Source organism: Anguilla anguilla, chromosome 8 (genome assembly GCF_013347855.1).
Source record: "Anguilla anguilla isolate fAngAng1 chromosome 8, fAngAng1.pri, whole genome shotgun sequence".
NCBI classification, from domain to species: domain Eukaryota; kingdom Metazoa; phylum Chordata; class Actinopteri; order Anguilliformes; family Anguillidae; genus Anguilla; species Anguilla anguilla.
In genome coordinates this window covers 13330900-13357002 of record NC_049208.1, presented here as the reverse complement: position 1 = coordinate 13357002, position 26103 = coordinate 13330900, and the positions used below count along the sequence as shown (strand labels likewise).

Genomic DNA, 26103 nt, shown 5'->3' with positions numbered 1-26103 from the left:
GCAGCGTACTTTGTCCTTAGTAAGTGTAGCCTCTTATCAGGATTTCTTAGGCTACCCTTTTCGTTAGTGTCGGTGACTGCAGAATTAATTACCTGCAGTAGCTTCTGCATGAATTAATCTCTAAAGTAAATACAGTCCTTTTTTTGTGCATTCTGTGTCCAGTAAAGGTTTTATGAGTTTTTTTTTCTGCAGTTTTTCCTAAATAAATACAAATATAATATAAAAATGGGGTTTATTTAGCTGTATTTATTTTATTTATTTATTTTTGTGCATTGTCTCTACTGTAAACTTAGCGATGGTTTTTTTTTGTGCTCTGTCAGCAGTAAATACGGTGTTGGGATATTTGGTGCGCTCTCTGTACAGTAAATACGGTCCTCAGTTTGTATGCAGTGAGTCGCGCGGCGTCACAGCGGATGTGCTTGTGTGGCATTATTGAGCAGTCTCCTGGTGCGTGTGTGTGGTGCCGGGGGGTCAGATTGCGGTGACTCCTGCAGATGAGATGGCCTAATAGTGCCTCAAGGTCAACAAATATCCTCTCCTCCGGGCTCTTCCACACAGGCGGCTCTCTCTCGGAGTCTCTTCCGGTCTCGGCAAAGACATCAAACCCATCCACCCTTGTTAAGGCAAATAAGAATCGTGTCATTCCTTAAGAGGAAGTAATGTATGTCAAGACATGATTAAGTATGCCTTGGAAAAAAGAAAAAAACATCTTAACGTTCAGTTATACTATTGAATATATTCCATTACATGTACTTTAATGTAAAAGTCCTAGCCTTTGACAGGACACAGAATAATACTAAACTTTGCGTGGTGCAAACTCATTTACGGTCGTAAGTATATTACTCACTAACATTGATAGATATATCACTGACAGGTCATGTGATACCGTGAGAATATCTCAGCGGGGTGTTGCCGGAGTTACATTTCCAGGATTTTCCCGTTATCTGCCCCCAATTGTTATTACCTATTGCCATTTCATGCTTTTTTTCTCAGCTGGGATGAATTAGTTCTAATCACATATTTTAATATCAATCCGAACGTCTGTGCACGTCGCTGCACGTCGCACTCGCATGGTTCCTGATGGCTGTCATCTGTCTTCTCCTTCCGCGGCTTTAGGCATTTGGAGCCCTGACAGTCTCTCCTGTTGATCTGTCCTGGACTGAATGTACGACACGTCCTAATCGGCCTCCGTTAATGTGGCTCCGCGCAAGCATACATTTCGGCGAATATCGCAGCTCTGCGTACGATCCGTACAAAATACCGCCGTTCAGCGAATTAGCATTTATATTGACACGGAAACGCACATGCAGCCTTCTCTATCCAGAACAAATGGCGCAACTTCATGCTTCCTATTTATATAGCCAACAGCTGGGTATTTACAGAGGCTGCTCAGGTTAAGCAATTTACATTACCCAATGGCAGTATCCCGTATGGGATTCTAAAACGTACCAATGAATGAAAAACGGACGGCACCCGATAAGATATGTGAAATTTCTGCTTTTCGTGATACTTGGGCACAGTGCGCTTATGCATCAATAAAAACCGTTATCGAAGTATTTGTGCTGTCTGTTTTTTTCTTTCTTCTTCTTCATTTATTTGTAGTGGGATTGATACTCAGTATTTCCAAGGTTTCATTTGCTACAGATTCAGAACCATAACTGTGAGGCACTAAGCACAGCACCCACAAATTATCTTCAGACACAAAGTGGACTCGTGTCCGTCATGACTGTATATCCATCTAATGTGCAATATTCCTGTATTGGAGTCCATTCAGTTGAAATTCAGTCAATAAGGGGCGTGAACTGGAAATTAAATTCATGACCTGAAATATGGCCTTCCGGTTTGTTTAGGGATTCGTTCATTAATTAATAGAAATACAACCTATTTCCTGGATTGACTGAATTGGAATTAAGACCCACAACTCTGCAATGTATGTACTGTATATTAATTATGTTAAGGGAATAATGAAGGAATAAATTGTGTTGATGCTTGGCAATGCTGGTGTATTTTACTAGAAGCAATCTGGTCAATAATCTGCATACCTGACTTCACAATTTATGCTTTGAATATGCTGCCACCTTTATACTTCATAACATGTACAGTTAATGGCTGCATTTAAGAGGAAATTGATTAATCAATCATTGACTAATGCAGTCAATGAATAATTAATCAATGAATGCACAAAGACAAATGAGTATTATTTATTTGTCTATGCATATTTATGTTGCTGCATGAAAAGAACAATAGGTTTCCTTTGTTGATTTTTGGATTTTACAACATAAAAGGCATCAATGGCTGTTCCCAGGGAAAGAAAGTCAATGTAAACTGCAGTTGTTTAATGTGTTAATGTGTTAATGGAGTTTGGGAAAGGAACATTTGGAAGACCGCCACGCCGATAGCCCCCGTCAGGTCTGCTGCCTCACAAAACTGATTTTCAGATGCTTGGTACATCCAGCAAGTGCATTCCCAGGGTTTTATGATCACGCATAAGCACCTTATATCCATGTTAATGGACCTTTAAGCAAGCGGAATCAAGCTTTAATTCCTGTTTAAATGTGGCTCTCATGTATAAAAGGTGATGAAGATGTTCTGCAGTGTACCGCTCTGTGCTGTGTGCTCTGTGCTGTGCAAGCTATGCTCTGTGCTCTTCACTCTGACTGTGTCTCTGCACCTCTTCTCTCTCCCCCTCTTATGTCACCAATTCTCTTGTATTTGGTGTGTGTGTGTGTGTCCGTGTGTGTATTTTTGCTTACGCCCATGTGTGCGTTTGTGTGTTTTGTTGCTTCTCCTCCACCTTCAGACCCAGTAAACCAGTTCTGTGAACAGGTCCTGAACTTTCTGCTCTGTCCCCACTTTCCTGCCGTAGCCCCGCCCTCCCCTGGTGTTGACTCCGTCCCGTTGCAGCGCACTGGAAGCCAGAACGCCACGGGAACGTACCAGCGGGCCAGCTATGCCTCTGGCCCCGCCGCCAACTACGCCGACCCCTACCGCACTCTGCAGTACTGCCCGTCCGTGGACTCTCCCTACAGCAAGTCAGGCCCCGCCCTTCCACCCGAGGCTGCTCTGGCCCGGTCTCCCTCCATCGACAGCATCCAGAAGGATCCCAGGTGAGCAGGAACGCTGTTTACACTCCATCTCTCTCTCTCTCTCTCTCTCTCTCTCTCTCACTCTCCCCCTCTCTCCCTCTCTCTCTGTCTCCTTCCTTTAGAAACACACGTCACTCTGTTGCCCTTGTTTTATTCTGTGTCCTACTCACCAATCACTCGCCCCATCACTGGCACTGGCTTTATTTTTTTTTTTTATTACGTTTTTTTTGGGAGGGATGCACCTTTAATAACATTATTAATAATTGTAATAATCATATTAACAAAGCATGCTTTAGTTCATAGTTCTCTATACCCTTTGGTTGTTCTGAATGCCTAGGTTTATGATTGTAAAAGTGCTTTTACTGAAAAAATAAGGTGTTATCGGCATGGTTCCATACATGGTTATTGCTTAATTGTTCTATTTTCTTTTGTTTAATTTTGATTGCATTATTATTTCTGTTGGTTTAAAACAGAAAAGAACATTTCTGTTTTAAAAGTATTCCATTCATCATCTTCAAGCCTTCATGGTTTGACCACTTTTGTAACACAATACTTTTTTGTTGTTGTTGATCTTGTTTTTTATTTATGTGTCATTTTAATCGATGGAAGGTGCAAGTAGGTTGTTAAGTTTAAAAGGCAAAAAAAAGCTAATTTAAATAAACATGAGCCACAAGGCTCATGACCAGACCAACATAGGCACCTTTATTAGTGAAACTACTGTAGCTCAGGCTAAAATCTTTCAGCCGGCTAATGTGAATCATTAGTTTCATAATTTAAATCGGTTTAAAGGAGTCATTCACTTCCTGGGGTGTTATTAATATTATTTCAGTTTTAATGAACGGGTATGATTGGCCCAGACAGTTATTGTATGTTATGAAGGGTGTTTCAGAAAGAAATTTCTGAAAACAAACCAGATTAGCAATGGCTAGCTTAGGGGTAATCTTGGTTTAAAGTCAGAAATAAATAATTAAATACTACTCGACAGGTAACTCCAAAACAGCTTGTGCAGTGACATTATGCTCTCAGAGACCGTACATTGGTATTAACTGATTAATTTAGCAATTTCTTCAGTCTTATTTTCGGTTGGAAAGATTCCTTATGACAATAAGACAACGCAGCCTCAGACCACTGCACTCAGTATTCCTATATCATCAGTACTACATCTGCAGAGAAGAAAATTACTGTTTGAGAGAGAAGACCTCAAAGCAAGTTTCTGTTTCTGTGCAATTCCAGCTTGTTAAATTTCGATGAAACGATCTTCACGTCACCTTCGCAAACTACCTTTAGACAACCCTGATCTATTGAAAATGGGGATAGTTTTCCTCCAATGGAATGTCAGCTCGCCAATATAAATTCCCTCTTCAGACTCACAGCTTCAAGGTCTTACCCTCAAATACTGACTCAAATCAAATATGGTCCTCAGGACCTTGAACCGAAAAGGAAAGTAGTACCGGCATAACATAAGAACGGATGTTTATTTTTATAATTATGAATAAATGTATCAACACTGGAGTCATATCGCTGTACAAGCTGGTGTGGAGTTGAATGAAGTGTATATTTTCTGCCTTAAACCTCAAACCTGCAATTGCCCCTATACCAGCCAAACATGCACTAAAAGTGAAATAATATTTTAAAAAACTGAACTATCTCTTTAAATAATGTGTTTTGAAACACGGAAGTAAGATGATTTATACTTCATTAAATGTAAGCTCCTCTGTACCTTAACATTTAACGTTTTGGTATAAATTTTTTAGTTCAATAATCTTCGCCAGGAATTTCCTAATATAAGGATATTTTTCCGTGCTAAATTTGCAGTTATGTTTACTAGAACACAATTTAAATGCTTGATGTTGATTTTATTTTTCTACACATAAGATTTATACCTGTGCACAAGTGCTACACAATATTAGCGAGCATGGTTTCCACACCCTAAGCCTGTGCTGATCTGTCTTGACGCACCAGAGAGAATAGCATTTTCTTTCTTTCCCTCTCCGTTTATTCATGTATTCCCTTTTTCTTTATTTAACATTGCTTCCTGCACATTTTGCTCACGTTGGCATCCAGTGGTGTTCAGTCAGCTAGGTGTTGTGCTCTAAGCATGCTAATAAGGACAAATCTGCAAATTAACACAGTCAATCAAGGACCTCTCTGTATACAGGACAACCCATTCTGCTTTAAATTTACTGGCTGCTCCATATTTCACAACCTGCACAGTTAATTATGTATTACTTCATTGATTAATCATTGATTGGTAATCATAGATCTCATTAATTATATGTTAATTTATATTTATCGCACCCACAGATTTCAGTCCATAATGCATGTCCAAAATCAAGTGTTATAAGAGCAGGAAAAAAAATGATCTATAAAACTATTAAAAAGTATTTATTTTAATGTCAATCTCCTTCATGCGAGACACCTACCTTTTTCTTTCTGCCTGTCTCTCGATAGGTACGACCCTGAATTCCTTGTCTGGAATCAAAATCAAGCCGAGCACAGAATGACAAAGTAATCAAACATTTATTTTTACATTTTATTCTGATCTTTTTTTTTTGTTTCCCACTGTTGCTAGTCAGCTCAGCACATGTTGGAGCGCTACCTCTCTTTGAACTGCTGTCTTGGGTGATTGTATCGTAGATGGCTTAGCTTGTCATTGCAGAGCTTAGCAGCGCTTGATTTGAAAGGTGGACTGGTGCATTACGGACAGGTGTGTTGCAGCGTCTGTGACCGGAGTCAGTCGAGGTGTTAGACACATGAAGAGCCTTCTGCTTTATGCAGAAGGAAGGTCTTTACAATTGAAGGACTCAATACTTTGCTTGAACTGTGTTTGATCACTTTCAAACACTTCACTGTGTGGTAATGGAGGTGCATTTTTATGCATCTATCTGGTGAAAGTGTTTGTGACTAATTTGCTTAAAGGGGCAATTCACCCAAACATAAAATAAGGCTATATTTCCATTTACCAGGAGTGCAATCTATCTATCCAGATAGTTTTGTTTAGATTTGACGAGTTTGCTACATATCTGCTGCAGCTCACCCAGATACAACAGACATCAATAGGGCCAATGTTTGGGGTGCTCAGAGCACAACATCCTTTGTATCTGGGTGAGCTGCAGTGAATATCTAGAAAACTTGCCAGGTCTCGGCAAAACTGGATGGCTAGATAGCACTCCGCGTAAGTGGAAATATACATTTATTTTATTTTTGGTGAACTCCTCTTTTATTTTAAGAATTATTACCCATAAGCCTCAGTCTGCATTCTGGGCCAGCAGCGTTGCTGTCTGAAATGCCTCGCCGTATTCAGCACAGATCTTTCAGTGCGAGAGCCTGTAAGTCGCTGCTCTGCTATACAATCACTTCAGTCTTTGGGTTTTGCAATGAGATGGAATGTTCAGGTACGTCTGTGGAATTAGATTGAAGTTTGATGTGTGGAATTGTGGAATTAGATGGCAGTTGTAAGATTGTGAGTTGCATTGCTTGTGGAAATAGATGCAATTTCAGGTGTTTTTGGAGATGATGGATATTTTTTGGTGGATATTCTGATTAGATATAGGTGGTGCAGAACTGTTTTTCTCTAGGGTTGTTGTTTTGTTATTTTTTTTGGGACATGCAGAAATATCATGCGCCTTTGCTCCATTCTCACATTATTTTTTGACATAATTCATTGTCATTTCACAATATTCTTTTGGGCGGCGTGAATCGTATTTCCGTCTGTCATGTTCTGAAGTTACAGAGTATCATGAAACCCTCAGGAAAATGGAACTTCTGGAAAATGTTGAGTTTTGTGCTGTGAAAGGAAGAATGGGTCACCTGGGCCCATCTGAAAATTCAGTCAACCATTTCAGGTCTTAGTTATCGAAGTTAAAAACGTCCTTCATGTACTGTAATCAGTAGAAACTGTTCAGTTGTTATCTTTAATTTAAAACTGAACACTGTTTGACACTTGATGAGTTACAGAAATTGGCAATGTAAACAGCATACTGTGATTAATTAACTTCACATTGATACAAATATGCATGTTAGCAAGGCTGAAGCGTATGTCACTGTGCATTTTATCTGTGTTAGTGTCATTAAAGTGCATAATCTATTTGTAGTCAAAGACACCCTGAGCTTTATTTACATTGTAAATACCAGTCTGTTGTATAATGCATAAAATGAAACTGGTCGCATATATTTAGATGTGCAATACACAAACGGCTTCACTGTTCAACTGAAATGTTCAATGTCTTGGTATGAGAGCATACACATATAAAAAGGGGCAGTAATGGAGGGTGTAAATTTTAAGATAAGCTTTAAGTGGGCTTCGCTTCCAGTGCTTTCAACCCATCAACCCATGCTTCCCATACACCGAATAAAACAAGAGGCTAAGAGTTCTGTAAATTTGAACCGTTCACACCTCTGCAATGTTGCTGTCTGAAGTCTAACTCCAGCTTGTGTTCATGAAAAGATTTTCTATGCTTGTCAGTAATCATCTGTGTTGTGCAGTGGTTCATTGAATGTTCAGAATTTTCCACTGTGGGAAATCCTTTGCTTGCTTCTCTCTGAAGGCTTACTTGCTTATTGGCTCTGTGGTTCTAGTGTAATCCACCTGCAGCATGCTGCGCTGGCTTAGGTGCTTTGGAAGCTGCTGATCTTATTGGAGCCAAAATGGAGGCTCCCCCATAGCAATTTGAAGCAAGAAAGGGAGACATTTCCAGATATTTTGCACCCAACAGACAGCACATGATGGCCCATGCAGTCATGTGACCAAGCGCAGAGGGATAATTGGTTGAAACGGTCCATTCCTCACCAAGAGGGCTTGCTTGTGCTTCGTCATAGCCTGTTAATTTCTGCAATATCCAGCAGGTGAAGCAGACTTCCTACACAAATCTGGCAATTTCTCTCCACCATAAAACAGCATACGTAGGGTTGTTTCATTTTCTTCTTCTCATGATTATCTTTGCATGGCAGATGCCCATAGCCAGGGTGACTTACAGCTTCCGTCATTCCCATTAATACAAATGGGTAGAATGCGGAATGATGAGATGGCTGTGTAGAACACTGCAGTGGTACCCGTGAGCCTGAGTACACTCAACCTGAATTGCTTCATTATATTATCCAGCTGTATGAATGATTTTCTGGTTTGTAAATATAATCTGTGTAAGTTGCTCTGTATTAGAGAGGGTGCTAAATGCTGATCTGTAAATATCAAGCGGCTTACTCTGGGGCTCAGTAGGGCTGCCTTATTTAAGGCGTAAAATCTGTGGCCTTCCGGTTGCATGCGCAGATACCTGGCTGCTGATCTGTGTGACTGCATTATATTTATATAAATTAGCATCTTTAACAGCAAGGTAATGTCAGTCCGTTTGTGCATACCTCTACAGCTCACGAGAAACCAAATGCAAGGCAGCATAGACACATGCTGGAAACTGCTCAGTAAAATGTTCATTGTTAACTATGACGCAGAGAACAATTTATTCCTCTGAGACTCATATTACCTCTGCTTGAGTTAAATTAATGCTACCATTTGAGTGTGCTCATAGCTACCACTGTGCTGGAGACGAGAGAACGGCTGGACTATTGTTACGCCTCACCTCAACCTATTCTGAGTGCTGTGTAGAGGGCTGACGTTTGAAAGACAAGTTGAAATTGATATAAATTGCGCCAGTCTCTTATTACTGAAGAGATAGAATTCGAGTGAATGCGTTTGATTCTGTGTTTTCATTTAGGCTGAGATACTGCATACTGGTTCTGTTTTCTGAGTGGCCGAGATGCTCTAAAATAAGACCTTGGAAGAAAATTTTACAAATATCATGGTGTTAATGTGTCACTTTGTTGGACTTACGCATGCTGTATGTTAAATCCTCGTATCCACGAGAATTATTTGTGTATCAGATGGGCTACTGTTCAAACAGACTGGAAGGAAAATTAATGAGAAGCAAATCACCATTTTAATGCCCTGGCATGAGTCAACAAATGTGCCATTAATTACAAACACAAAGTCAAAATGGTCTTTTTTAGAAAAGCTTTGATGTGCAGAAAAAAGGCACAGCGAATCCATTCCATTGCGGGTGATGTGGTTGGTTGAGTCACCGCCTTCAGAAGAGAACCCCGCCAATTTTGATCCTCACCCCCCTGTTGCTGGGATGATGTCACCTGCTAGCCAAAGCAAAGGGCAGCCTGATTGGTCACCACAGTGTTGCTTGGGGTCTGGAGTCTGGGGCGGGGACCACGGTTTTCTGTATGAAAATTGGTGATGGGCAGGTTGTCCGTCACTGTTCTGACCACAGACAACAGCCACTCTCAGCCTGACGTGCTCAGGTTAGCATCACCCCTCTCTCTCAGAGATGTGCTGTGGAAAATCATGACTATATCATTGTATAAAGTCAAGTATAAACTGTGGTTTTGCCCACTTACGCCTCTCTCTGTCTATCTTTTTGTTTATTTTTCATTATATATATATATATATATATATATATATATATATATACACACATATATATTATAGAGAGAGAGAGACAGAGATTGAGGACAAGAGCACGTTTAATTCTTGACTATACAATGATATATATGTATGTGTATATATGTTTTGGAAGATCAAATGTTGTCATGTTTGCCTATATATAGTACATAAACCATAAAATGAGGTCTTCCAGAAGTAATTTGTTATTTAGATCTACTGTAGCCTGTCTGACCCTTGAACCAGGGCAATGTGCCTTTGATTTGCATTTGTTTAGAATCCTGAGCATATGCTTCTGAGTCGTCATGGTAACTCAGCCATGGAAAATGTAGGTACAGGAGGGCATGATTGAGCGCACTGGGGTCAGTGTGCATTTGGAAGAGATGTCTTGAGTATTGCATTAATTACAGTTGAACCATCAGTGTTCCTGTGCCTTAAGTAATCAGAAATACTGTTTTTTGTATACATTGGCTTTATATAATAATAAGAATAAGAATAATATTTGTACTTATGAATTATGACTGACATGACTTTGGGTGATTACATCTACAGAAAAAGTGTTATTGGTGGATTTTTGATGGATGTGTTACTGTTTAGCTGTTGAGAGTGTTACTTAGTCTTTTTATGAGGAAAGAAGTTCTAATTGGATTCCCTAACTGCCACCGTGTCCTCGCTCTCTCTCTGGGCAGTGCAGTTTCATGCTTTCATATTGCTCAGGTGATGGTCTGTTAAAAATTACATTTTTAATTTATAGATTTAACTGTGAACAACTTTCACAAACTCGCTTGTAATTAGAACACCCACCATCTGCCACCTGCTGCTGGTGCATGTTGTCAGAATGTACTAAGATTCAATGGTGTTGGACTAACTGGCAAACTGTGTGTTTAAACAGATGTCTGGATTGTCTTCACTTTGCTCTTACCTTTGACTAACAGCCTCTTGCATTTTTTTTTGCAGTGCTCACTGTATCTCTGCCAAAATAATTTTACACTTCCCAAGTTCAGATGGTCAAGTGAAATCTGTGCCAAGAATTAAAAGCATTTAAACCCTTAGATGGGTATAAACAGCCATACACTCCAGGCTCTGAAATGAAACCACAGCATTAACATTTAACCCCAGAGTGACCCATGAATGGTTCACACTGTAATTTATCTTCAGACTATTATATCAAGGTGTAAAAATGCTTTGCAGTGCCTTTCCTTTCACTATCACTGTGTACTCTGCACTGTTATTTGTACGTTGTTCTTTGCATCTATGGTACTCATTTTCTGTACGATGACCTGCAAAATGAAATTGCTGACAACCCTAAGGATAATAACTTTGAAGTTTTTTGAATAAGAAGGAGTTTGCATAGTTCTGTTGATATGTGCCAGAGTACACCTGCCTGGTGTTGTCTAATAAATCAAAACTGATAAGCAATTAGTATGTAGATTTTGACTCTTACTTAAAGGAAAGAGAGTGCAAGAAAGGTAACATGATTGAGTTGTCTGTGTAGGCTTTTTGAAATCATAGTTTAATTACCAGCCTTGCTTTTGGTCATGTGGTGTTGAACATTTTATTCTCTCTGGTATTTCTAGCACGAATAATTATCTCCTTATGTTAATATGCAAATGACCAGTCATCATCCTTTATTGAGTCTATTTACTGAGTAAATAAATGTCTTCATTTTTTGCTGAAGTCTTGAAACTGGTATGCCAGGTTAGGCTAAACACCAGCAACCAGAACATAACTCATCATAACAAATTTTTTTTAGCATGATAATTCTAATTGTCGTGATTAAAAGCATTCCTTGATTAATTAGTTACACTTCAATTTACAACGTGACACAAAAGAATATGTGAACAGTTTTAGAAGTGTGTTTGTGTGTGCGTGTTCATTCTTTCATGGTTCTGTGAGATAATTTTGGACTGCTTTGTGAGGGGGAAACTCGAATATCCTAGTTATCTTAGGAAGTATTATGCTGTACAGTCAGAATTACATTAGCACTGTGCTTACTGCATTCCAATATGAAATTATATTTTATGAAATATGGTTTTCTCAGGTGTTGAGGTCAGGCCTGTGTTGCACCATACGTAATCAATAGCAGAAGCAAGGAACATTTTCTCTCTACAGGCTGGACTTCTGGCTTGACCTTTAACAAAGTCGTGTAAGAAATCAAGCAGTAACAATCAATTATTTCAGTCACTGGGCTTGATGACATGTTGTGATTAAAAATAAGAAGGCAGAATGAAAAGTTCCAGCAGGGCAAGGGAAAAATATGGTGTTTAGTGCTATAATGTGTGTGGGTGCATGCGTGTGCGAGTGCGTGTGCGTGCGCTTGTGCGCGTGCGTGTCAGTAGTGTGATGTAAGAGGCCTTTGTTGTTCAGTCTTGTTGTTCAGTCACCTGTGACCATTGTCGTTGAAATCAAAGAAAAGTATTGTGCAAGAAAACAGCTTGCTTCAGCTGGTTTCTTAAAGTTGAGCACAAGTATCAATCAGTTTTAGGTTGCAGTTTTGCAAACTGAGCCTTACGTAGGATTCCCATATTTAGCAACAAGCCTTTTCCTACTATCCCATAATTAATCTGGCTTTTTGCCATGTTTTTTATTATTATTAATTAATTAATTAATTTGTTTTCTTATTTATGGAGAGGGCTGGGTCTGCTTGGTGGCTCATCACATTAAAACACTTTTTAGATTCCGGAGGTGGAAAGTCCAGGGTTCAGAAAATAAAATCCTGCCATGTGTTTCTTCCACTCATGAACTCAGCCAGCTGATTTCACTAATTGGTTGTACCTCCTAGCTGAAGAATTATGCTAATTTGCAAATCCATGTGATTGTAACAAAATACTGGGAAGGACTTTTACTTTCTGAACCTGGATTTTCTACTTCTAGTAGTAGCCAGTTGTAGCGCACAGTAATGGCTGTAATAGTGGCAGTTTAGTGGGCTTGCAGCTCTAAGGTTGTAGGTTTGATTACCAGATGGGAAACCGCCTAACCCCTAAGCAAGGTACTCATTTCCTTTGGTAAATATCCTGCTGTATAAATGGATTTTATGTAAAGAGTGTAAGCTGTGTAAGTTGTGGATTATGCATTTAAGGCATCTGCTAAATGCATTAAATGTAGCTGCAGTGTTACCCAGGATGAGTGGATTGTATTCAGTGGTATGTCCTGTGCCTCCCTGGACGCTTACGACTTCCTGTGGTCAACCAAGCACCTGCAGTCTCAAAAAAAAAAAAAAAATAGGATAAGCACTCTGGTATATAAACTATAAACTTACAGTTTCTGGTAATATAATTTCTGGTAAAACAGTTAATGCACAAAGAAGAGGCCTAGATTCCAAAATCACCAACATTTCAAGTGGCAATTACATTTGTAATTGGAAGGGAAGGTAGAGAAGGTGTTTTTTTGAGAGGGAAGTATAGGATACATAGGAGAAGATGTGTAAGAGGAGAATGAGAATCAGAGTGGATAATGGGTGGGATCAGGTTGGGGGGTGGTGTATTTAGATGGAATCAAATGTGGGATAATTTTCTCTGTCATCCCCCGAAATACAGTAAGCTCCATTGTTTTGTGTATGTTCTAGCTACAAGCTAATCTGTTGCGTAAAAATCACTTAAACTTAGGCAGCTCGTCACTCCCCCTGCTTTGGTCTCCCTCTCTGAAGTGTAATACAGCACAGAGGGAGGGAGGGAGAGAGCCGCTGGGTGGGGGGGGGGGGGGGGGGTGACAGCGCATTCATTAACGTATTTATTCTGAGCCATGTCCGCACCTTGGCGTCTGCTCTGTGAATGAGCTGACAGTTTGTTGTAATTACATGGCCTGCAGCATGTTCGACACCACTCTCTCTGTACGATGCGCAGAGTGCCCGCAAGCCCTCTCTCTCTCTCTCTTTCTTTCTTCCTCTCTCTCACTCTGCGCTTTGAAAAGGCAAAGCAGAATAAAACGTTTCTGCTGTTTGCTAACCTGTTTGACTGAGTACACACTGACCCCCTGTGATAAGATGAAAATGGCAGCACACAGTAAATCTTGGGAGCCAGACTTGTTTACCGGTAGGTTGAAGGTTTGAATCCCAGGTGGGGCTCTGAAACTAAATTGCTTTAGTGAATGTCCAGTTGGATTCAGATGTTGGATAATGATGAGTTACACTTGAATAGTGTCTATTTGAGATGGCTTGCTGGTGTATGTTGTCTTGAATGGAGGTGCCTGCTACCTGTGCCTGGAACAGGTTATTGTCAATATTGGCAGGTGTAATTTAATGTCCATTCTGCTTTGCTTGAATGAATAATTCATGTTCTTTCTGTACATGGCAAGCCAAGGCAATGGTCAAATGCTTCATCCCCTGGATGATCATGGTCCCATGGTCTGACCTCATTTCAGGAAAAAAACAGTTCTCTAGGAGGACACTGACTGGCTGTGTGACTCATCTCATGCTTTTTTTGTCATCTCCCCATGAACCAGGTACATGGGATGTATTTAATCTTTTATATTTCACCGCATGAAATCGCTCGTCCCCGGAGAGTACTGTATGATTATTACTGTTCTTGTATTTTTTTTTGTTTTGTTTTGGCTGCTTGGAAGAGGCTGGACTCCTTGGTTCCTGTGGATCTAATTATCAGGCCTATGGGTGCATACCGCAGGGAGGATGCTAAGTCCCTGGATTGAATATTAACCTAACATGAGTCATGTAGCTGCATCGATATGGCACCACCACCAGGAAGAAAAGCTATCCCAAGGAATTTGGCTGGGAGAATAAAATCAATTGAAAGGTTTTGGTTGGACATGCCAAGAGTTTTTCTCCTGGGACAGAAACCAAAGCTCTGCATGTTTCTGTTTGGAAATCCTACGGGAACACATTTCAGTCTCCTTTGGTCTCCTTTGCCCTGAAATTTTCATACAAAATAAATGCAAGTGTTTATTTTTATTTTCTTCACAAGTACAGGTTTGCAAGTTCATCAATCGCCAACTGTCTATTAGCTTGTCGCACTGTTTGCAAAGGAAAAAAAGTAACACTTGCTTTTAATTTCTGGTAAAAATTAAGGACAAATGATGATTGAATCCCAGCCAGTGTTTCCTCTTTTAGCAGTACAATGCATAGCCAGCTCTCACTCAGAGGCAGTGCATGGTGAAGGGTGTCTGCCATATGTATGTTTTAGTTTCAGCTCAGTTCTCTCTTGAGTTGGTCTCTCTGGAAACACGTTTAGAAGGACACGCAGGGGCATCAGGGTGCTCTTAATGCCTTCTACATTCAGTTTATGAAAGGAACTGAATGTTGATTTGAGACTCAGGGAAACTGGGACTAAGACGATCTGCAGGAAATGTTCCAGAAAGTGTTTAACATTACTTTATTAGATATTAAACACAGCCAGGCTGTCAAGGTGTCAAGCATTTAATGGTTACAGTGTTTGGTACAGCAATTAGGACTGAAGTGAAAAATCGCTGCTGTAGATGATCTGGTCACAGTGGGAAAATGATTGTGTATATTACTGACCACTTCTCAAAACTGTATCTAATCAAACCAGGGGCTGGAGACACACATTTCAGAAGTCATTTGTTGATTAAGTGATACGTTACTGTAAATACATGAGCATCACTGGAAATAACCTAGAAGCCAAGGAGAAGCCCAAGTGTGTTTGAAATGCAAGACTAGCTTCCCATTAATGGTTCAGCATTGTATCAAAACTATACATGCATAGTTATTTTAGAGGACTTTCAATGACAAAATAAATTTTGTCATTGAAAGTTTTCACAACTTGTTTTCCCTCTGTGAGGAGCATGGATTTCAGTTCAGTTTCAGTCTTATTTGTATATCACGTTGTACCGTCCTTATCACAGTGATGTTTTACAGGAAAATAGAAAAATTAGGAACGATAGGAATGACTAGATCTGAACCTCCTCAAAAAAGGATGCAAAAAAACTCAAACAGTGGCAAGAAAAACCTGCCCAGTGGGAACAAATCTCAGCAGGAACCTAGCTTAGCGGGGGAGTTCTGTTCTCCACTGAGAACTGTGACCTCAGTGCTTCAAGCAAGGCTACATGACAATAGGGAGGTAATGGGGGATCTACAGGGAACAGCACAGTGGTTGAGGAGACTGCAGACTAGGGTACGGCTGCATGGGTGCCGTAGTGCTATGCCTGTGCAGCTCAAAGAGCCATAGGCAGTTGGGAAAACTTTGCCATTTGAAAAGATAAGAAAGAGAGCGCGAGATTTGCCGAATCCCATTCATTGTTAATGAGCATGAATTCAGCTTGTATCACGCTCACACGGCGCGGGTACGAACGAGCGAAGCAATAAATCCGCAGTCGCCTTTTCCGCAGAAAGTGAGAAAGAAATCCTGCTCTACAAGCCCGCGGCTTGTTACACTTTTATGGGTGGAGGAGAAAGAGCTGGGAAGAAAACTGCCTCGTAGGTGTGACGAGAGAGCGTTTGGCACTAAAGCCCTCTCGCCGGCTGCTGCTGGATTGTAGGTAATGCTTCGCAGCGTCCCGCGATGGGGAGCAAATGGTTTCGGGGATGGAGGGTAAAAGCAGGCAGGCCCCACGTGAGCCTGCGTGGGGCTGTAATGACGGAGAGCACCTCGCACACGACGGTTACGCGCTCTCCTCCGTTTCTCTCCGCCTGGGAGCCCAAAGTGTCGGATCGCATTTGGGCTGATGGTACGGGGGCCTTCCGCGCAGCTGCCCCGACTGCCCGGGCCCCCCAAGATCCCCCTCAGGTAACAAAAAAAAAGACCTTGAGAAAATAAATGCTGTCTTCCTCCTCTTCTTCCGCCACAGATCAATAGCGATAAAGTTCAGGAAGTTGATTGGTGTGTCTGGAGGGAAGGGGGGGGGGGAGGGGGAACACCGAAGAGCTACAACCGGGGGGGGGCAGAGGCGGCGGGTTGTAAAGCAGCAACAAACGAATAGCAAACAGAAAACACACAGAAGCTGTAAAAGTACATCTGGAGCCTGTCAGAAGTTAGCGTAGCGGGTCACTCCTGAACAAACACTACAGCAGTCTCCGGGGAAATATCTCTCCTCTCCAGACACTGCGGCGGCCTTCTCTCAGTGCGGGTTTTGCTAGTGCACTGGGCTCCGTAACTGAGCTTGTGCCGTAGTAACAAGGATTGTATTCTCATGTTAACGTTTCCTTTGTGGGCAATGGAAGCGGCTGAATTACTGCAGTTCGTATCCGGGAGAGCAAACGGGTTATATGTACACACGCGATCTGTATGTCACCCTGGAAAAGGTTTTTGAAACATAAGCAAATATGTTAAGTAATGTAAATGAGCTTTTTCGTTTTATATTAAAAAGACTATGGCTATGTGTACTAAGCAAATACACAGCTTGCTATCTACTTGGCCAATCTGCGCCAAGCGTCAAACAGGCCTTAACATGTCTTGTGCTGGATGTCCACATTAAGAAAGCATAAATGAGTCTCTGAGATGGATTTGGTTTGAGGTGCCAGCAAAGCAGCAATCACAAGGCTCATTTCGTTCATGACTTTCCTCCTGCTAGGGGGTGGGTGCATGATAAAGACCCAGAGCTCACATTTCTACTGTTCCTTGAACATTTTGAGTGCTGCAGTCCATTCAGACACTTATGTGTAGAGGGTATGCGTAAAGCTGGGTTGTCTTTGGACCACTCTGGTGCCGACTGCAGCCAAGGGTCCTGTGGGGTAGTGTTGTAATCCGCAGAGATGAAAGTGGCCTCATTGGTCAATTGCCAATCAACTCCACTGGCCAGTCAGACGGCTGCAATCTGCCAGTGCAGCTGTATCCACTGATGTTTGTTGTAGAACCAGAGACCCATGCCTCTACAGCAGTGCAGTGGAGGCCGAATGAGTTTTGGATGTTCCATCTTTCTTCTGTTTTTGGAAACAGTGCACTGATGGCAGAGTGATTTGAAGTTCATGAGCCCATCTGAGGGACAGAGGAGGGCATTGTGATCCTGGGCTGCCAGTCACTCAGGAGCCGTGCCGAAATGCCCTCCACTGCAGTCAGGCGTACTGAAACAAACACCTAGGAGATCTGAGATCGCTGAGATCTGTGCCAGTGGTGTTCAGTGCGTGGTTAAGGAAACCAAAAATCCAAAGAGGTTGCTGGTCCGTGTCCCAGGTTTGGCAACAGCAGACGTTGCACCCTTGAGCGGCGAGCGAGTCATCCTGGATCTCCACGGCAGACACCTCGCCGTAGGACCGGATAACCTGTAGAACACGGGCCTCGGCTAGTCAGTCGAGATAAAGCTGTCTGCTAAGCAAACAGCAGGGAGTGCCTTCAAGGCCTGTTTATTAGTCTGGCTGTCTCAAAGCGCCGCCGCAGCCAGCGGCGTCTGTGTGCCGTTTAGAGCGAACTCGCGCAACAGCAGGAGCCCGCTGCCCGCGGAGACGCTAACGCCGTACCTGCAGGAGAGCACGGCCTGTGGAACCGCGCTGTCACCTGATCCAATTAGACAGGGATGAAAGCAGGGGGTACATAAGCAAAATAATAATAATATTTGCATAACATGCAGGAAAATTCTGTAGAAAATTCAGAAAATGAATGACGCATTCATTTCAGGATCATATTCTAGTGTTTGACAGGGAATGAGGGTGACTGGATCTGTTTACATGGCACCTGGGGAACTGTGATTGTTTTCAGCCTAAGTGGTGTCAGTGACTCCCTAATGGGACAGTGATAGAGAATTCTAGAAATCATTAATGAGCCCCCCCCCCCTCCTCCTGGTCCATAATGGATGGACTTGCATTATGTTATCTTACAGTCCAAATATTCTGTTGTTATTCATTTTCCCTCTGTTTTAATGCTCATTCCACCCCAGTTTGGAATGCCCTTTCATATAAATGAGTGCTCATTGCTGGAGCCACTGCTATCATTTCAGTAGGATGCAGTTTCAAGCATGCCTCTACCCTGAAGCATGCAACAAGCAGCACCTTCTTTTCACAAATCAGCTTGCAAGATTGGCTTTCCCACAGATGAGTTCTCTGTTGACCTGAGGGGCTACCAGCCACAGTCTGCAGTGGTGAATTCAGGATTCAGTCCCATCTGTGCACTAAAATTAGAATGGTGCCTTTACTGGACAAGCCAACCAGCGGCCCTGTCTTTTTTGTTTTGCTCTAATTTGCAAACAGATTTTGAGAGGATGAGTGATGTTATCAATATCTTCATGTTTGTTGCAGGCCCTATTTCTGTTTCATTTTGGAGCAAATATCAATATTTGCTTATTAAATTTATTTTATTTTTTTGAGAATCAGTGAGTTATCCGAGCTGTTTTCTTTTCACATAAGTTCTGGCCAGCGATGAGCATTCAGATGTCATTTCTGACAGAAAATGTACATTTTTCTACCAACTACCAATATGACGTAAAATTGATGCAATTGCACCAACTACTAACATGGCAGCCTGAATCAGGCCTGTCTCTCCCGTGACGTGCCTGATTTTTGAAGCAGGGGCGGACATGAAGGTTCTCTGAGAAGCAGGATTCCAGGAGAAGTGCGTTTGGCGTGATTAATCTACTCCGTCCTGCCACTCCGCGGTTCTGCTATCGATTGAGGCTCCTGACGGGCTCCCCGTTCGGGACCGTGGTGTCAGCCCGTAAATAAGAATCTTAGCCTTAATTCAGGGAGCAGCGTGTCCACGGCCTGCTGTGCTGTTTGTGTCCACTTAATTAAGAAGATAAAGTGCTGCTCGCGCTGTCTGCGGCTGATTGAATTGCCAGTTTTTCGCCGAAACGTCTCCCTCTCTTAGGCCCGCTCAGCGAAGCGCACTGACGTGCTGAGATTAAACTGACTGTGCCCACGGGGACCGCACCACTTGAAACTGTGGGACAGGCTGCTCTCAAATGCCTGGCAGCACTGCGGTGCGGTGGTCAGGGAAATGGCAGTGTAGGCCAGAGTTTGCGAGATGGAATCCCAGGAGAGGCAAATACTGCAGCATGACGGGTAGTGTGAGCGAAATTCATTCTGTCTCTAATTATCTGATTAAGGGGTGCTTGCTAAGCTAAGAAAAAGAATACATAAAAAGTGACTCTGTTAGTAAAGGCTCTTGTCCAGATTGTATGAGAAACGCATAAATCATAATCATAAATGCATAATCTCACATTCCCCTGATTAATATGAACGAAGTTGCCAGGCCTGGCTAATGACATCCCCAGACCAGTGTCCCCACAGGTTACCGGTTGCCATCATCGAGACTCTTGCCTGTTCCAAGCTCTCTTACAGCAATGTATGGCCTGTGGTTTGGGAAAATAGTGATTGGCTTGTAGGGGATCATCAAAGGAGTGTACATGTATCAGTGTGGTTGGCACATTATTAGCTCTAGACTCACATTTGGATATTCTAAATTTGGGAGAAAAATTGTGTCCAAATCGGTAATAAATAAATAAAATACTGAATTAATTATTCAAAATAAACCCTGTGATGAGTTTCCCAGTATCTTGGTCCTATGCTAATGGACAGATGTTCTTGTGTTTCACACACTTAAAAAAAACAATAATAATGAGCATTCAGTAGCATTCATAGCATGGCCTACAGTTGTACTCTGCAGCACTGTGATCTGTCCTTGCTTTTTTGCGACAAATTTTACCGAATTCTTGTTACACAGTTTTATTTTAAATTAAGTGGTCAGTTCAGGGTGGAGGGATGCATTGCCTAACGTTCTTAGCCTGCTCCTGCAGTGTTCCCTGTGACTTGATGTAAATTGAATAATGGTCAGGCAACAGCCAGAAATCTGGACAAATGTATTTGCTAAGAGAATTTATTTACAACTTTCCTGGAATGTTCTGGGAACTAAAACCTGTTAGCTGGGCCTCTAACTTGTGTCAACTGGCACTGATGTCAGACATCCCCAGCTCCACTGCCCTTTTCAGAAGCACCCTCATTAGGACGCTGGCTGATGACTCAAATGCTGTTCTGCCACTTAAGATTTTAAATCATGCACCCAAGGACACTCCTTTTGGGTTTTCCTTGAAAAACCACGCCTTTACTTTGACTCATTAATTCCTTTTTTCGTTTCGTTTTTCATAGTTTATTTCAAGAATGCTGTTCAACTGCTGCAAGTTCATCTTTGGGCCAGGTAATCACACTGGAGTCTTGGGTTTCCAAGTCGCTGTCAGTGGGTTGCAGCATACAGCCTCTATTTTTTCAGTGGTGGCAAAATGCCTGTATGAAGGAGTTATAACTATTGTATGGTCAAATTCTGAGATAAAAATATATTTACTAATACTGTATGTCAAAACGTGTCACATATTTCAACTTCTAATTTCATGCATACCCACCTTTAAATGTAGATGTATAACAATCCATATATAATATATGTATGATATTTCATAAATGATGATGATATCCATTAATAGATCTTATTTTGCTGTGGTTTGGCAAAATTTTAATTTTGAGAATATTAGGTCATGTCCCTCCCGCAAGTGTTTGATTTGTGTGTGTGACTGGTTAACATTGTACAGAAACATAAAAGTTATAATATGACCTGTGTGTCCTGTGAAACTGTGAAATTAAAGGTGTTATTATAGTATCATCTTTAATTCCTATGCCTATAATAATGATTTCTCCTTGGAGGTTAAACCAGATTTATATAATTACTGATAATAAGGAAATTTCTCAGCGGAAGATTTGTGTATGAAACGTATCATAATTCGCTGAGCGTGATGATGCTGCGTGTTTCTGAATTCATTTTGAATTAATCACCATTAATTACTAATTGTTCATCATGATGTTCATATATGCGTACACCATGCTATGCTTACTGTACGATTGTGTATGCTTACCATTGCTATCAATAGGAATTCATCATTACTTTGAAGAGTCATAGCAGATGGATGGGGTAGATAGGAGGCATGTTAGTTTTTACGCAGACACCATTGCACATAACTGAAATTCAGTGTCATACTCTGTGCTATTATTGCTGAATATATACGTGACTTGGCACGCATGCATATTCATGTAAATTTGACTCCTCTGGTGGAAGCTGTATTCTTGATGATTCATCGTGAAGATCATTCGTGTCCTGTGTTCATTTCTGACTGTGTTACATACTGTGGGAGCATATGAATTTACAGCAACATCTGCCCAACACTGTTAGTCAAGCTTTGTCTGTTTCTTCAGCTAATTAAGGGGAATTTAGCAGTCTCCCTGCACGCCCACTGCAGCTGCACGCGGAATAGGAATGCCTCGCTTTCAGCTTTCTCCAGTCAGCCTCAAAACGGCAAAAAAAATCAATAAGGGCTGTAGTTTATTTATTTATGCACTTATTAACTCAAACCCAGATGTGATTATTACCTGACGTTGTGGGGAACGTAACCAATATTGGCCTTTACATAGCTGGGAGACCCCTTTTATTAAGCTTCCCATTAAGTGATATCATTATGAAAACATGATCAGCTCTCATTGCTCTGTCTGTTATGAAGCAGCTGGTATTCAGCTCTTAGAAGTGACCTCAGGATGGCAGATTTGCGAGCATCCATAAGTCATTTAAGGATTTTATTGTAAAGGATGCCAGAGCAGCAATCAAATGGCCACAAAAAGAAGATCAACATGTATCGGTGTGGAGTCAGTACAGTGTCTATTTAAAGAAATGCCTGTTGTTAGTCTTTTATCTCGCTGAATGCTTTCAGCTAAGTAAAAGCAAAAATTCAGACTAACTGAACTTAACTCTTCCTGAGACCGTCCATCTGGTCTATTCAGTTTTTCTTTCCAACTGTTGTCCTCAGAGAGGCGATAATGAAAGCATACCAAAGTTTTGCTGCTGCCAAATTCAGCTTGTCATCAGCGGTTCTGGATTTGTTTCTGACAGGAGTGTTAGGCCTGGGTTTTGGTTCTGTCAAGGTGTGCATTGACTTCCTCTCCCCGTTTGTTTGGTTTTCCGTATTAGAGGTGGAGTTAATTAAACCACTGGTGCCCCACACGGCAACCAAACAGCAGGCAGTTGCCTTTTTTGGGAGGATAATTCATGCAGCCATGTTGAAGGTTACATCTGACAGTTTAATGAGTTTCGTGGTGCTGTGAGAGCATCAGTAATGGCTTCTTCCAGTTGTGGTCCGCATGCAGTGATCACACAGGGTGTGATTCCCTCCTTGCAAAATGCTTGAGTTTTGTGAGCTCCCATGAAACTCAGAGGCGTAAATATTATAGGACACATTCCCATTAAGATTATGAGACATGCATCTATTAAATGTCTGTAAGTACTTTGTCAAAGATGTAAACCAATAAATGACTAACAAAACTCCATGGCTTACTAAAGTGTCAGCTTTGATAAATAGATTGAATCATGATGTAAGTGTGCTAGTTTTCCTCAAAAGTGTAGAACTGTTAATTATACTATACTGCTATTTTAATGATGAAATAGGAAATGGTTTTAAATGTAATGAATAACAGAATCAATGCAGTACAATCCAGTCAAAAAATAAAAAATCTAATCTGACGCTGAAAAGAACAAAATCTGTTTTGGAGGTAATGAAGTAGAACCAGATTATCAAGTTGTACATTCCAGGCTTTTACCCTATAATCTGGTCCCACTCAAAAAGGCCCTTTATTTAAGAGAGTAATATAAAAATAAGCCCCTCATTTTTTCTGTCACCATGCAGTCCATCTGCTGGGCTGTGCAGTCAGAATCAGAGGCCTGAACTATTTAGATGACTGATGCAGGTAGACTCTTTCACAATGAAGGGATTTAACATTAGTCTTCATTGTTTACTTACCGTATGTTTACGCGTATAAGTAAATCCAAACAGTACAACTCTTCTCTGCAAACTCGGTGAAAAATAAAAAATAGCTTGCTTGATTATTTGTCAAGGGACAAATGTTGATTCAATCCCTGCCACTGAAACAGGTAGTGCCCTCCAAACTGAAATCCTACCTACCTGGGTAGTGCTGAAAATTACACACACCCTGTCAGGCTAGTGACACGGTCAGGATTCCGGGCTAAAATGTAGATCACTGCGCAGGGAAGGAGGACAGAAGAGCTCCTCTGTTGTTTTATTAATGCCGTTATTGATCTGGAACTCCTCAGAAATCATTTGTGGAGAGTTATTTATGCGTGCCAGTCACCCGTAGCTGCACAGTTCACTGTGGGGGCGACGCCCACGTCAGTCAGCTCAGCTGTTAGAGTGGGCGAAAGGGCCAGGGGGACCAATGGGAGCTTAAGAAGTCTTCCAGGGCCTCTGTAAGAATTCTAAAATGCAAAAAGGCTACTGACTTATGGCTCAGATCCTGCAGCCTCCTTTTCTGTGCTGCGACTTCCAAAAAAACATACATTAGTTCTTCAGACAGAAACATGAGGGGTTTCGGTTCTGTTAGGTATGGTGTGATGGCAGAGAGTGAGGCTTCATGAATCCTGAAATGGGAGGAGCCACCATGTTAGCTGCTCAATCAAACTGCTCTAGTAAATTGCTCTACCCATTTTTGGGGCTCATTTTCTTATCACTGCCTGGGAGACGTCAATATAAATAATTTCCGTTGATAAACTCTGTCCTCTCACAGTTTTCTTTTTTAGGTGAATCTGCTTTCCCCCTTTTCTGCAATTTCAGCATGCGAGTTGGGTCACACAACAGACAGCGTAATGGATTCTAATGGGGTCTTTTGCCTCTTGACAGAATGGTTACATACATAGCGAATGATTCAGGATTCAGCTGGCGCGTGCTATAAATAGGACGATGATGAATTACGGGGTGGCACGTCCAATCAGCTCTCCTGATGGGGCTTGTCCACTCTCATTATCCGCTGCGCATCTCTCCAATCAGCAGCTCCCTGTGTGGAGCTGTCAGTCGCCGGACACCAGGGTTGCCAGATGTGGGTGGTTGCCAGATTTGCATGGCTGACGAGTAGGCTGGTGCTGCTGATCAGTTTGGGTCATGCAGCGATTTCGACACACTGCTGCACAGCGTTGATTATTTTATTCCCCCCCCCCCCATTCTGGAGGCACAGCACACAGGGATTAAGGTAATCAGCGAGTCTACACATGAGCATGAGAAAGGATCAGTCACTATTTAAAAGACAATTCAGTGGCCAGGAAATGCTGTGACTGACACAAATCGTATGTCTTTTCTTCTTTCTCTATGTGATATAAGTTTTCTTCAAATCAATAAAATGCAAACAGGTTTCTGAACAGTGGATTATAGAAACTGTTTTGTGTTTCCTTTGGAAAAGTAACTAAATATATTAAATCCTCCAGATAATTATGTAAAAGTTAATGGGTGCCAGGAGTTGAAAGTTGTTAGTTACATCTTTATTAAAAGCAAGGGCACCACATGTGTTTGGAGCGTGTACGTACTGCGTGAACGTATGTTAAGGCCCTGACTGTGATATGTCTGCTTGGGGATCTTGAATTAAATGCTTACATTAAATATGTGTAGGTTTTACTACACCTAGCAGCTAGAAGATGCTCTTTCCTAGAGAATCTTACTCATACTTACTTATAATTCCATGAATGCAGTAATAGCCAACAAACAGTGCTGAGTCATCAAGGTCACAGCCTGAAGTTAAAACATAAAGCTAAATGCCATAGTAGGTGCAAGAGGGAAATAGAACATATTGTATTAGGCAGCAAGAGATGTAGTTTCAGATTCAGCAGAGGTCTGGCATTAAATACAGTACATGTTCCGCATTAGGTGAGCTAAGGTGTTGTTTAAATGGGTAATTAATTAAGTGCTAATTGACAAAGAAGACATCTGACTGCAAAAGGAATCAGGAAATCCTCCATTGCCTTGGTACATGTGTGCATCTTTGACTGAATCACCCATGTTGGCCCATACATAACACTGGTCCTGGAACAGTGATTTGGGCAAAATCAGTTTGCAGGGATTTGGAATGGGCCTGTAAGATCATCCTGGGCCAGTTTTAATGGCTGGAAAGCCTTGTCACTTGCAACAACCCCATAAAACTGCATAATCTCCGTAGAAATGGGGTGCTGATTTGCATATAGTGTATGATCGTGCAACCTTTGCCATCAGAAATCCACAACTATAGAATAAGGAGAAAAATGAAAAGACACACACATATCACTGTGCAGTTTATATCATTGTATGTATTGACAGTATATTCTTTTGAGCAAATCTGTAATCATAGTCATAACTCACTACATTGTCTTGCATATCCTCTGCACTGATAAATGTAAATGCAAATTATAAATTAAGCTCACAAGATTTAGCAGCTTTTTGCTAAGAGTGCAACAGGAAGAGTGAGATGATTTTTTTCTAGTCTTCACAAACCCACAAATCAGTAAAAAGTACCCCGTGAATTATCAAAAAAGATTTCCTGATATCAGTTTAGGGAAGCTTGTCCAGGGGACCATATCTTACGCCCGCCACTTAATGTTCACAAGAAAATTACCAGCGGGCCACCACTTTAAAGATCAACTATCAAATGCATTTACATTTTAGGCGTTCAGAAGACAGTTTTATCCAGAGTGACTTACAAAGCGTACATCCTTTTATGTACAAGCCATTTTTACAGCTGGATAGCTACCAAAGCAATTCAGACTCGGTACCGTGCTAAAGGGTGCAATAACATCTCTCCACCTGGCTATCAAACCTACCACCTCAGAGTTTCAAACCCAGTTCCCAAAACATTGTGGTGCATTATCACTTAAAAATGTGTAATTAAAAATAACACAT

At 41.4% G+C, this 26103-nt stretch overlaps 1 protein-coding gene across 5 annotated transcripts in view; it reads left to right on the top strand.

Annotated features, from left to right (window-relative positions):
* Positions 1-26103, top strand: part of LOC118234146 (catenin delta-2-like) — a 178390-nt gene that overhangs the window by 94993 nt on the left and 57294 nt on the right. For 3 of the 5 annotated variants that reach the window (XM_035430525.1, XM_035430524.1, XM_035430528.1), the window contains 2 exons: positions 2867-3107; positions 5538-5594. In XM_035430525.1, coding sequence (XP_035286416.1) covers positions 2867-3107; positions 5538-5594 — 298 coding nt within the window. The remainder of the gene's footprint in view (positions 1-2866; positions 3108-5537; positions 5595-26103) is intronic. The other 2 variants (XM_035430527.1, XM_035430526.1) reach the window with 1 other exon arrangement.